This window comes from Pteropus vampyrus, unplaced genomic scaffold (genome assembly GCF_000151845.1).
Source record: "Pteropus vampyrus isolate Shadow unplaced genomic scaffold, Pvam_2.0 Scaffold201, whole genome shotgun sequence".
NCBI classification, from domain to species: Eukaryota; Metazoa; Chordata; class Mammalia; order Chiroptera; family Pteropodidae; genus Pteropus; species Pteropus vampyrus.
The window spans coordinates 2,969,029-2,983,845 of record NW_011888982.1 but is presented as its reverse complement, the minus strand read 5'-3'; the positions used below and the strand labels follow the sequence as shown (position 1 = coordinate 2,983,845).

At 33.3% G+C, this 14,817-nt stretch overlaps 1 protein-coding gene across 1 annotated transcript in view; it reads left to right on the top strand.

The window, feature by feature from the left end:
• The window catches only part of LOC105300086 (peroxidasin-like protein), a 519,573-nt gene that overhangs the window by 220,817 nt on the left and 283,939 nt on the right, over window positions 1-14,817 (top strand). The window contains 1 exon segment of the mRNA XM_023537816.1: window positions 10,265-10,327. Coding sequence (XP_023393584.1) covers window positions 10,265-10,327 — 63 coding nt within the window.

The window sequence follows — 14,817 nt, the reverse complement described above, 5'->3', positions numbered from 1 at the left end:
GTCATCCAAACAGAACATTAATAAAGAAATACCATCTTTAAATGACATGTTAGGCCAATCGGACATAATCAACATTTACAGAGCCTTAGCTCAAAACATCAGATTATGCATTCTTCTCTAGTGCACATGTAACATTCTCAAAGATAGACCACATGCTGGGACACAAAACTAACCTCAACGAATTTGAGAAGATTGAAATCATAGGAAGCATATTCTCTGACCATAATGCTTTAAATCTGGAGATTGACTGTAAAAAGAAAGTAAGAAGAACCACAAATGTGTGGAGATTAAACAACATGCCAGGAGAAATGAAGAGATACATAAAAAACAAATGAGAACGAAAGCACAATATATCAAAACTTTGGGACACAGCAAATGGTTTTAATAGGAAAGTCATATCATTACAGGCCTATATCAGGAAACAAGAACAAGCCCAAATAAACAGCTTAACACTACATCTTTAAAAACTAGAAAAAGAAGAACAAATGAAGCCCAAAGTCAGCAGAAGAAAGGAAATAATAAAAATTAGTGCATAATTAAATGAAATTGAGAATAAAAAGGCAATGGAAAAAACGAATTCAACAAAATTGACAAACCCTTGGCTGGACTGACTAAGGAAAAAAGAGAAAGGACACAAATAAACTAAATCAGAAATAAAAGAGGAGAAATTATGACAGATACCAAGAAAATACAAGGATTATACAAGAATAGTATGGAAAATTATATGACACCAAATTTAATAACCTATAAGAAATAGATAAGTTCTTAGAAATATATAATCTTCCTAGACTAAATCACAAAGAACTAGAAAATCAAAATAGAGTAATCAACAATGAAAATTAGAAGTCATCAAAAACCTCTCCAAAAATAAAAGTTCAGAACCAGATAACTTTACCAGTGAATTCTAGCAAACATTTATAGATTTAATACCCATCCTACTCAAACTTTTCCAAAATATTGAAGAGGCAACACATCCTAACTCATTTAATGAGGCCAACAACCCTGATATCAAAACCTAGTAATAATAACACACACACACACACCCAAAAAACATAGACTGATATCTCTCGTGAACACACTGTAAAAATTCTAAATAAAATAGTACTAAGTCAAATATAACAACATATTAAAAAGATTATAGACTATGTTCAAGTGGGCTTCATTCCAGGAGCATAGGGATGATTTAACATATACCAATCGATTAAGGTGATACACCATGTAAACAAAATAAAGGATAAACAACATATGGTCACATGAATAGATGCAGAAAAGGCAGGACTTCATCCCCTGCAGGAAGGAGGGAGATGCTCAGCTCCCTCACCTGCTCAGGATTTGTGCATGGGCTGGTCTGCGGAGCAGCTCCTCAAGTTGGCTCTTTTTAGCACCTACTTAGGATATGAATACTTAGGATATGAATACCAGCTGTGTGACTTCAGGCAACTTACTTGGACTCTCCATGCCTTATACCCTCCCTGTAAAAGAGGGTTAATAATAGAACCATGGATTTGGAGAGTGAGAGATGTCCCCTGATCTTTCCCCTTGAAACAATAATATGCTGAACATCTAAAACTGAACAAAAAACACCCAAACTGCACACTAGCATGTCTGAGCACGGGATCTGCGTATAACAACCGCCACAGGTCGGAACCTTGGGTGTTGGGCAGTGGACTGAGAGAAATAAAGAAGCTTCTGGAGCTCCATATAGGAAGAGGGGGAGGGAAGAAGGTGTGGAGAATTCTGTGAACAGTTCTGTTTGGGAGAGTCATGAGTTCCACGTAGCCAGTGGCAGAGCCCAGTCATCAGGGCAGAAAGCAGAGAAGTGGGATGGCAAAAAAACATCAGGCGATTTTTACTGGCCACCGTTGCAAAACCAAGGCTGAGCCACAGTCCTCAACCCCCAAACAGAGGGACCCTCCCACAATACCTTCCGAGACTGATCACCACGGAGCCCCAGGGAAATCTGAGCAAATGCTATTGAAACTGTTGCTAACATTGAGGGTAGCAAGCATGATTAAATATCTACCAGAAATGAAAAAAGCATTATTAAAGCTTTATATAAAGCAGAGATCCAAGAGGCTTAGACGCTACCTACTTGAAACCAAAAGAAAAGCTCCTTCTTTGCAACAGGCTAAAGAGAGACCTTTATATAATAAATCTTTCTGAAAAAAAAGCAGAATACATTTCCATTAATGTCCAAGTGGAGAAATAGTCCATAAAACACCACGAACAACCAAGATGACAAGCCATCTCAGAAAGAAAGAGAAAAATTTCCAGATAATAAGCTTACAGACATAAGCTTACAGACATATGCAACTTAAATGACAGAGAATTCAGGATGGTACTTCTGAAAAAAATTCAGTGAGTTTGTAAATGAGTCATATCAACAATTTCAAGAAAAAAACAACTAGCTGAGCAGAGCAAGGAGCTTGAAACCCTCAAAAAGAACAGAATAGATCTTCAGGAGATAAAAAAAAAACACACTGCAAGAGTTGAAAAATGAAATAGCAAGCTTGAGAAATAGAATCGGCCAAATAGAGGAAAGGATCAGTGATATCGAAGACAGAAATCTAGAAATAAATCAGAAGGAAGAAGAGGGAAACCAAAGGATGAAAAATAATGAAAGAGAAATATAAGAACTAGCTGATACTATCAGGAGAGGAAACATAAGAATAATGAACATTATCGAAGGCAAAGAAAAGGAGCAGGGACTAGAAAGCATTTTTGGAGAAATAGTTGACAAGGATTTCCCAAATCTAAGGAATGAGCTGGAACCTGGAATTCAAGAAGTGAACAGAACATTCAATTATCTCAACCCTAAAAGCCCTTCATCAAGACACATTGTATTAAAATTATCAAAAACCAACGATGAAGAGAATTCTCAGGGAAGCCAGGGAGAAGAAAGCAGTAATTTATAAAGGAAACCCTATAGATTACCATCGGACTTCTCAGTGCAAATCTTACAAGGCAGAAAGGAATGGAATCAAATATTTAAACTGATAAAATGAAAGGAATTACCAGCCAAGAATAATGTATCCAGCTAAGCTCTCCTTTAGATATGAAGGAGAAATAAAGACCTTTGCAGACATACAAAAATTGAGGGAATTTTCTACTACGAGGCCTGCACTACAGGAAATACTGAAAGGGGTCAGTTCACCTAAAAAAAAAAAAAAAGACAAAAAAAATGCATAATTAGGAGTAAAGTGACTATCAGGCAAATAGAAACAAAGGAGTGCAACCCTTACTAGGCACAGGGCATTATAAGCTTAATGAGAAGAGAATAGCTATCGCAAGATAGTAATGAACGTTCAGCATACATAGGGACGAAATGAGACAACAGTGACTGAAAAGGGGAGGATTCAAAGATCCAGATTCGTAAAGGAGAATGGAGATAAAATATGCACAGATGAAAATAAATGACTGTATATATAACTATCTTTTACATATTCATAATGGTAACCACACATAGAAGATTCAGAACTGAAGTACATAGTATAAAACAGGAAGAACCAGAGGGAAAACTCACAAAAGCCAACCAAAATAAAAAAAAAAAAACAGAAACACAAAGACAAGGAGGCAATGGAAACATCGAGCTACCAGAAAGCGAAAGATAAAATGGCTATAAAAAGACCTCATATTTCAATAATCACCCAAAATGGAAATGGACTGAATTCACCAATAAAAAGGCACAGAGTTGCAGAATGGATCAAAAAAAAAAAAGAAAAAAGAAAAAAGAAAAAGAAAAAGAAAAACCCAACCATACACTGCCTCCAGGAGACATATCTCAGCTCCAAAGACAAATATAGACTCAAAGTGAAAGGGTGGAAAATGTTATTTCGAGCAAATGACATTCAGAGAAAAGCGGGAGTAGCAGTACTACTATTGAACAAAATAGACTTCAAAATAAAAAATATAAAGAAAGATACTGAGGGACACTTCATAATGATAAAGGAATCATGCAACAAGAAGACATAACACGTATTAATATCTATGCTCCCAATCAGGAAGCCTCCAAAATTTATAAAACAATTACTAACAGAACAAAAGGGAGAAACAGACCAAAGCACTATCATAGTAGGGGGCCTAAATACTCCACTGTAGGTTATGGAGGAATCATCCAAACAGAAAATCAATAAGGAAATTCCGTCCTTAAATGACACATTAGACTAATTGAACATAATTGACATTTACAGAGTCTTTCATCCCAAAACAGCTGCTTATACCTTCTTTTCTAGTGCACATGGAACAGTCTCAAGGATTGATCACATGCTGGTATACAAAACTTGCCTTAACAAATATACAAGGATTGAAATCATACCAACCATATTCTCTGATCATAATGCTTTGAAGCTAGAGATCAACTGTAAAAAGAAAATAGAAAGAACTACAAATACATAGAGATTAAACAACATGCTACTGAAGAATAACTGTGTCAGAGAAGAAATAAAAAGAGAGATCAAGAGATACATAGAAACGAATGATAATGATAGTACAACATATCAAAACTTTTGGGACACAGCAAAAGTTGTCATAAGAGGAAAGTTCATATCATTACAGCCTTATTTCTAAAAAGAAGAATTAGCCCAAAAAACAACCTAATGTTTCATCTTAAACATCTAGAAACGGAAGAACAAATGAGGCCTAAAGTCAGCAAAAAGAAAGAAATTATCATGATTAGAGCAGAAATAAATGAAATTGAAAACAAACAAACAAAAAAATAATAGAAAAAATCAATACAACAAAGAGCCGGGTTTTTGAGAAGGTTAATAAAATTGACAAATCCCTGGCTAGACTCACTAAAGAAAAATGAGAAAGGACACAAATAAACAAAATCAGGGATGAAAGAGGGGAAATTATGACTGACATCAGAAATACAAAGGATCATACAAGAATACTATGAAAACATAGACAACGCCAAATTTAATAACCTAGAAAAAATGGACCAGTACTTAGAAAAATACAACCTTCCAAGACTGAATCAAAAAGAACTGGAAAATCTAAATTGGCTAATCAGCAATGTGGAAATTGAAACAAGCAACAAAAGCTTACCAAAAAGTAAAAGTCCAGGACCAGATGGTTTCATCAGTGAATTCTACCAAACCTTCGTAAAAGATTTAATACCTATTCTCCCCAAAATCTTCCATAAAATCGAAGAGGAGGCAATACTTCCCAACTCATTTTATGGAGACAGTATTACTCTGATACCCAAACCTAGTAAAGATAACACAGAAAAAGAAAACTACAGACCAATATCTCTCATGAACACAGATGCAAAAATCCTAAATAGGATACTAGCGAACCAAATACAGCAACATAGTAAAAAGATTATACACCATGATCAAATGTGCTTCATCCCAAAGGCACAAGGATGTTTCAACATATGCAAATTGATTAATGTGATACATCACATAAAAAAATTAAAACATAAGAATCATGTGAACATATTAATAGATGCAGAAAAAGCCTTGGACAAGATATAGCATGCATTTATGATCAATACAATTAACTAAATTGGTATAGAAGGAAAATACCTTAACATAATAAAGGTCATCTATGACAAAACCTCAGCCAACATTATACTTAATGGTGAAAAACTAGAAGATTTCCTTTTAAGATCAGGAACAAGGCAAGGCTGTCCACTATCACCATTGTTTTTCAATATAACATTGGAAATCTTAGCAAGTTAGGCAAGAGAAAGACATAAAATGCACCAAATAGGAAATGAATAGTCAAACTATCACTATTTGCAGACGACATGATTCTCTATATAGAATATCCTAAAGATTCCATAAGAACACTACTAGAAACAAGCAAATATAGTAGTTTCTAGATACAAAATCAACATTAAAAAATCCATAGTGATCCTATACTCTGATAATGAAGTGTCAGAAAAAAGAAGTAGAAAGATAATTCCTTTTGCAATTGCAACAAAAAGAATAAAACACCTAGGAATAAACCTAACAATGCATATGAAGTACCTATACACTGAAAACTACAAGAGAAGTTGAAGACAGAAATAAGATAGAAAGCTATTGTGTGTTCATTGATTGGAAAATTCAACATAGTTAAAATGACCTTATTACCTAAAGCATTATACAGATTTAATGTAATCCACATCAAAATTCCAATGGCATTCTTTAAGTAAATAGAAGAAAAAATCATCAGATTTATATGGAAGCACAAAAGACCCCAAATAGCCAAAGCAAGTTGAGGAAAAAGAATAAGGCCAGAGGTATCACTCTGCCTGACATCAATTTATACTGCAAACTGTCAAAAATCAAAACAGCATGATATTGGCAGAAAAATAGACACACAGACCAATGGAATAAATAGAGAGTCCAGAATTAAACTCTATATGTGGGCAAATAATTTTCAACAAAGGAGCCAAAAACATTACAATGGATAAAGGAAAGCCTCTTCAATAAATGATGCTGGAAAGCCACATGCAAAAGAATGAAACTAGACTGCTATGTATTACCATGTACCAAAATTAACTCAAAATAGATCAAAGACTAAAATATAAGGCCTGACAATACATTACATATATACTAAACTCATGGATCTTGGATTTAGGGAGAATTTCATCAATCTGACCTCAAAGGCAAGGGAAATAAATGCAAAAATAAACGAATGGGACTATATCAAACTTAAAGTCTTGCACAGCAAAAGAAACCATCAAGAAGGCAAAGAGGCAACCATTTGAATTGGGGAATATATTTGCAAACAATGCCTCTGATAAGGGTCTAATTTCCAAAATATATAAAGAACTCACACAACTCAGCCATCAAAAAACAATCAAATTAAGAAATGGGCAGAAGACCTGAACAGATGTTTCTTTCAGAACAACAGACATACGAAAAGATGCTCCACTTCACCAGCTATTAGAGAAAGGCAAGTCAAAACCAGGATAAATAGATATACCTGTTTTAATGACTGTCGTCAACAAGACAAGTAATAACAAGTTTTTGAGAGGTTGTGGGGAGAAAAGAACCCTCATATACTGTTGGTAGGAATGCAAATTGGTACAGAAACTATGGAAAACAGTGTGGAGGTTCCTCAAAATATTAAGTGTAGAATTAGTGTATGACCCAGCAATTCCACTTCTGGATATTCACCTAGAAAGCTTGAGAATATTTATCTGCAACAATATCTGCACCTCGATATATGTAGCATTAGTCACGGTGGCCAAGACATGAAAACAACTGAAGTGTCCTTTGATAAATGATTGGATAAAGATTTGGTACATATACACAATGGAATTTTACTTATCCATAAGAAGAGATGAAATACAGCCATTTGTGACAATATGGATGGATCTTGAGAATATCATGATAAGTGCAATAAGTCAGACAGAAAAAGTTGAGAGCCATATACTTTCATTCACATAAGGAATATAAAACTGAAAGCAACAAATGAATGTGACAAAAAACAGAGTCTCATGGACATGACAGTGGATTAGTGCTTCCCAGAGGGAAGTGGGGATAGAGGAAGTAGATAGAGGTAAAAGGGGTCAAATATTTGATGATGAAAGAAAATTTAACTTCGAGTGGTGAACACACAGTGCATTATACATATGACACATTATTGAATTGTACACTTGAAACCTATTTGATTTTATTAACCAATGTCACCCTGATAATTTTAATTAAAAAGTAAACATAATCATAATAAACAGAAGCAGATCAACATTATTGCCATCTGGAAAAAACAAAAGAATTACTATCTTATTTGTATTTAAATGCGGACATAACGATTAACTTTCAGAGTAAATCTTGCCATTTTTCAAATGGAAATTTTACGTCATACATGAGAAAGCTCTATTTTGCTTCCTCCCACTCATTTTGATGAGTACATAACTATGCAAAATGCTTTTTTTTTCCTAATAGCTGCTTATTGCTTTTTAACAATGTATTTCCAATGACACAGTACATTTTTGTATACTATCAAATGTACATATGTGTACCCTGTGTTTAAAATACTGCATTTCAGCAAGAGAAGATGCAGTTAATAACATGGGCCTGTTGGTTTATGCTGGTTCCTTTTTTTTCCGACAAGGATTTGATCATCAAAGTAAACAAATCTCCTGTCTTCAGGAATTATTTTGTTTTCTCAATAAATATATAACTTTTTTTACTTGAGTTTTATTCTTTTTTGTGATAGAAAAATACATTCAACTGTGAACCACTTTAGTAAATTTGTTTCTTGTCAGTAATAAAAATATTTATAAGAAGCCCTTGAGTTACATTGCTTGATCTTATACTTTAGATTATTAACATTCATATTGAACTACAATGTTAAATAAAGCAACTTCACTGCAATTTTTAGAAATTTTATATTTTATTTTTACTAAAAGATTACTACATAAGAATATGCAGAAACATAGGCATCAAGTGCATTTTATATATTGAAAAAGATGAATTATGATATGTAGCATATTTTCTTTTCAAAATTGTGCTATTAAGAGAAAATATAGCACTAATTCCTGAAGGCATCTTTGTATGAAATAGATCAACTTCTCTACTAGTCATCACTTTTGAGTAAATTAAGAAAATAGTCAAAAATTGTTTCTGTGTTCTGTGGTTTAGATGAGATTGTATACACATACCATGTACCACACATATACGCCTATCACAGAGATGGGCAAATTACATATATATGTAATATATGCACATGCACATATAAGCACATATATACATATATGCATCCATACATATGCAGACAAATATACACACATATATATGCATATATACATATGCTTTTTTCTACATGCGTTGGTGCATGGAATATGTTTAATAGAATATGGGGACAGAATAGTCGTTCTTCAAGTAAAAATAGTTATATGGTGATAGTTTTGTGACCTAAAGGATGTGTAGAAATGGATTTTGAACATTAGATTAAGAGAGTATACAGAAGGAGTAAATGACTAACAAATTCTCTCAGGACAATGTTTGCAATTGATATCAATTAAATATTAGTTAGCCATGTTGTTTTAGCCAGCCTAAAATTCCTTGAGCAGATCATATGCAATAAAGTTTTTTGGGTCATTGACTGAAACTAAAACTTATCAACAAAAATGGATACTATCTCTGTATGGCATCAGCTTTAATTCATACTGTAGATGGATTGTTCTGCCTCCCAATATCTAGAACACTAGATAATCATAAATGGTGAGACTGGCTTTGGTGCTACAGGTGGAGTGTCAGATAGTGGCTTCAGATGCTGTTTGGGAAATTGTGTGGTTGAGCTTTTAGCAGTGAGGTATGTGGTGAGTAGGTTAGGAGTAGTCAAGATTGAGAATGTATTGACTCTCTGTGTATTGTGTATAATGAGTAAAATAATCATCTGCTCCATTGGCCAAAATACTTCTGTTTTCCTAATCAGTCATACACACACACACAGACACACACACACACACACACAAACACGTACAAAGCAAATATTTTATAATACATTGAAACTGAACCTCTTAGCATTGCAGTCTGGCAGTGGATTTTATAAGATTTTGGTTTTTTAAATGTCATAGAATATTCAGAATTGTGTGCCAGTTCAATTAGCAGACTTTCCCTACACATTTAGATATACCGTAGTAATTTAAATTTGAAATAAATTATAGTGTATTTACCATAAAAATATAATTTTAATTAGAGTACTTTTTCAAAAGCTATCAAAGTTACTGAAAGGTGATTTTCTGTAACTTGTTTTACTGTTCAAATTCAATTTATTTGCCACCTGTTATTTTTCTTTCTAGATTTTTTAAAAGTCATTTTTCTACCATTAAATAGTACTTTAAAAAGAGCCCCACTTCTTATGATGTAATTGTTGATCAGTTCGACAGTTCAACAAATACACAATGAGAGTCCACCATGTGCCAAGAGCTATGATATTTATTTTTCCAAGGGAAATGCTTAAACCAGGGTGTATGTAACTCTCCATCTATTTATTTAGGAATATGCTCCTTTGTTACTATTATTATGTTAATAATTTTCCTTTTAAATGATATGCTCCAGGAAAATGAGAATTTTTATCCCTGGGTTTATAATGCATTTTGGGGGTATTTTAGGGTAATTTAATAAATATAAATTATTTTTGAAAAGTCTTCTGTGACAAACTTATGTTTTAATATAACCTTTTTAAATAGAAAATTATAAATTTCTAAATTTAGTGAGCCGTGCCAGTAAATGTTTTTCTACTATGTAAAATACTATATCTAGTAGAATTATTATAATGTTTGCAGAATCAGTTTCTTATTCTGGAATTTTTTTTTCAGTCTCCTGAATGACAACTGAATCAGAAAGATTTCCAGAAATGTTTTTGAAAATTTGCTATATTTGTAAGTTATATCTACAAGAAAGGTCAACAATAACTTATGATGTTGATAGATTATTTTGGCCTTTTTGTTTGTTTTAACTAAAATAATTCTTCATCTTCTTGAAAAGGCCTGTCAACCTTTACACAAAACTCATACGAACATTTCTAAGTGAAGTCAATTGCTGCTTTCAACAGATTATTCATTTGCAAATATTTAAATATTTATGCACATGTCTACCGTCATCTGTACAACAAATATTTTAATTTAGAAAAAAATTAACATGAAACAGAGTTTGTTCAACTTTCACATTCAAATTGAATTAATAATTGTAAAAATTCCATAGATCCAAAAGAAGCTTTATGTCAATTCAGCCATCCATGACCTTCTGCCCACAATGAATACGTTAAAATTAGGAACTTTGATGAACTTGGGTAAGAACTAAATTTTGGAAAAGTTAACTAACAAATATGACTATTGAAAATTAAGGTGCTCTTTTGTAGATAAATTATTATAGATAAATGAGAATAAAGAGATTTTAAATTATTCCATTTTAACTCAAACCAATGCATGTTGATAAATTGAAAGTTGGAGGTCATGATTGATATGTTTGTGTGGAAGAGTGAAGAAAGAGACCAGGGGGACCTTTTAAACAAAAGAATTAGTGCTGCAACTTTATTTTTAAAGAATATTGAGGAGGTAACTTACATTTTACACAAATATATCCGTTTGTCAATTCATTTAGCACTCTGTTTAAAAAACTGGTTATTCTTTTAAAGAGAAGATATCTCAACTCTTTTGCTCCCATCTAACTTATATAATTAAATTATTCAAATTCCATTTAAATTATAACAATCTTAGCCTCTTCCTGAAGCACTAGAATTCACATTACATTCCAACAAAATGACCTTACAGCTTCTTGTGTTCAACTGAGATACCCAGCCTGATATAGAAGGCCTTCTACAACTCTTTTCATCACTCAATACTAAATTCTTGATTCCTTCTTTGAATTGGTTCATTCTATGTGCTGTGCTAGTCATTCATGACCAATCTAACATGCCTAGCAGGTGCATGTCATTTTTGATTTTCACATGTTAAATATTACTAAGGATCCTTCAAGCTTCTAAACCGGTAGTGTAAAAAGTCTGCTCTTCATTAAATAAAGGAGCTTCATTCCCCTGTGTTTTATCCCAGTCCTGTGCTTCTGGGGCTCTATACTCATTGATTGCCATGTAGAGTAGTTCCTTTCTTCGGCCACTTTCATACTTATGTGTTCTTTACATATTTCCCACTCCTCCTCAAATCTTCCATGATTCTAGTTTTTATTTTTTACCCTTTTCTCTAAATCTGTGTAGTTTGGCATTTAATTATGCTTAGTATTTATTTCTATTTCTCTCATTCTCTGTCTCTGTCTTTCTGTATGTGTGTTGAGGTATCCACAGTTGCATATTTGAGAATCAGGGTCTTGTTTGTATTTCTATATAGCGCATTCAAAGTTTATGACACAATTCAACGCTTCCCCCAAACTTAACCCCTCCTCTAGGACACTTTTGTTTATCTCTGAACTTTTCAATAAATAGTACCATTATTTTGTGCACATTATTTGGCATCATGCTTAGGTTCTTCCTTTTTCAGATGAAACTTCAGCACAGCCTGTCCATTTTGCCTCTAAAATCTAAATTTGTTTACTTTCTCCCTCTCTACTGAATCTACCCTTGTTTAAGCAATCATTATTTTCTTGCTTCACAATTATTTCATTTTAATAAAAGTTACACTCCCTATTTTGGCTATAAGTTCCAGCATGATTTTTGATCCATGCATATGTAAATTCATCTTATGTCTTACTTTCCTTTGCTTTTTATATTTAATCCATTGTTCTTTGATTTCTTCAAACACAGTAAGTGGTCACCCTGCAACACCATGTACCTTCACACATGCTGCTCATTGTTTTTCCCTTGGTGATTTTTTTTCTGTCTTGTCTCAGCTTTAATGTCATTTTTTTTTGGGATTCCTTTTAGTTCAGTTTATTCTTTTCCCTTTTTTTTTTTATTATAATGGTACCCTGTTTGTTTAATTTATTACGATACCATAAAAATTAATGTTTTTCTCTCATATTTTTTACTTCTTTACTTTCCAATTCTCCCACTGTATTCTGTGCAGGTAAGTGGCCATACTTCTCTTATTTACCATGTATTCCAGCATCTAGAACCAGCATCTAGAACATAGTAATTTCTCACTAAGTCTTTTTTGAATAAATAAAATACCATAAGGTACTCAATAAATGCTTGATATTTGGGTAATACTCTTAGTTATGTTGAGTTCATTATTTCTTGAGAAGAATGATAACAACATTAAATGCTTCAGTTTTTTCAGTAAAACATATCAATCAATTATTTATATTATTCCTTTTCCCAAGGACTTCAGGTCTTTACATAAAGTAGTTATAGCGTTTGTATATTCAGGACGCTAGTTTTCACTTGACTAAATATACCACAGAATTGCAGTTTTTTTTCCTGCCAATACAAAGGAGAACATATATTTTTCTCTAATTTGCTTTAGAACTCTTCTGAAATCATAATGCATTTTGGTCCAAAACACATCATTGATTCCCTTGGGCAAAAACAAATTGAAATGTCTTAGGACAAATTCTACTTTAAATTCACAAGAAAAGTACAATTGTTTGAGGATATCTTTGTAAATTGTGGTTTATTTAAGGTTAAGTGAATTTTAGACCCAATGTACATTGAAAAACAGAGAGCGAATGTTCTTTTTCTTAGTTTAGCAGCCCAGTAACTGTTAAGAATAGCATTCCTTGTATTCATTATTATTAACCAAACTAGAAATAATCTAATGATAAACTCCCAAATAAAATTTATTGATTCAGAAACATCTTGACATCTACAAAGTGATAATTATCTTATCATTTAGAATATTGACAAATTTTAAAGAAATTCTTCTTAGGGCAAAATCTGTTATATATCTGTGCATGTTCAAGATAAATTAAACATCATTTGCTATTATATAAAGAGAAATTTCTTCCACATTTAAATCCATGATTCTGTTTCTGAGTTCCCATTTCCTAAGTTTAGTTTCTTTTCTGAATTATAGCTTCTTTTTCCTTCTAGCCCAGCTCTTGGCATTTTTGTCCTCATAAACTCCTATTATTGAATGCTACTGCCTCTGCACAAACTGGCCTTCTCAGTCTTTAGATGAATGTGTCATTTGTAGTTGTGTACTCAGCATTGGCCTTTTCCTTCTCTCTTTAGTCTCTGAATTTATTTAGATTTTTCCCCATTCCTTTTGCAACCTGTAGATAAAAAAGATATTCTTGTGGAAATATTGAACAAATAAGTGCCATTGAAGAATCTGACTTTTAACAGTGTAAACATGAGGGACAAAACTCACTATTTCTGGCTGCTCTGTTAACACTCTCTGAGTATTAATGACAATCTAGCAAAATAAATGAAATTTCTTTGGGGTTTCTTGTTCACCCTACCAGTGAATTTTTGCTGTGTACCAAACTACTCTAGAATTTAGAGACTTAGAACAATACAGAGTTTCTATTTGTCATGATTGATTTATGGATTAACTGGTCAGTTCTTCTGTCTAGGTTGGCTCAGCTGAGGCTAGGAGGTCCAGGATGGTTTCACTCACATTTCTGGCAATTGCCCAGTATCAACTTGGATGATTTCTTGTTCACGTGATTGTTCTTTCTGTAGCCAATGAGACTGTGCTTGTTCAAAAGTGATTTTATTCTTAGTGCCATCAGTGATGAGCTTTTCATGCCTTACTTGTGTCATCTTTGCTAGTGTCCCATTTCCAAAGACAAATCACATGGCCAAGATCTGATTCAAGTATTGAAGAAATGGATTCTGACCTCTTGGTGAGCAAAAGCACCAAAATCTCCTTGCAAAGGGATGTGAATCCAAGAAGAAACCTGTGACCATTTCTGTAATTTATCACATTCATTTTAGGATTTGGGGGTTCCAAGAGTGAGGTGCAAGTTGTAATCAGTCAGTCATATCCTGGATTAGTCAGGATAGACTATGCAATGGGTACCATATTCACAAAGGGAGAAGAAGTGTCATGTCTACTTAGAGAGACACAGGGTTGGGGGCAAATTAGACTTGATGAAAGGAGCAATGTTGTAGCTTAATCTTGAAAGGAAGGTATGTGAGAAAGGGCAAGACATGGTCTGGTATGTTTAAGAAATGGCAAGTATTTTTAATGACTGGATTGTAGGGCTCAAATAGAACATGAGAGATCAGGCTGGTGAGTTTGCAAAAGCCAAATAATAGGAGAAGGTTATATGCCAAGCTCTCTGTCTCTACTTATTTACCTCTTATTTACTGCTACTCGCTTCAAACCAGCCTCTGTTCTTATCACTCCACTAGGAGTTCTCTGACAAAGGCCACTCATGTTGCTAAACATATTGAAAACATTCTATTACATACTGTGTTTAATTATGTCTAGTAGTTTTCTTTGTTGACCATTTCATCCCGAAAATCTCTTTT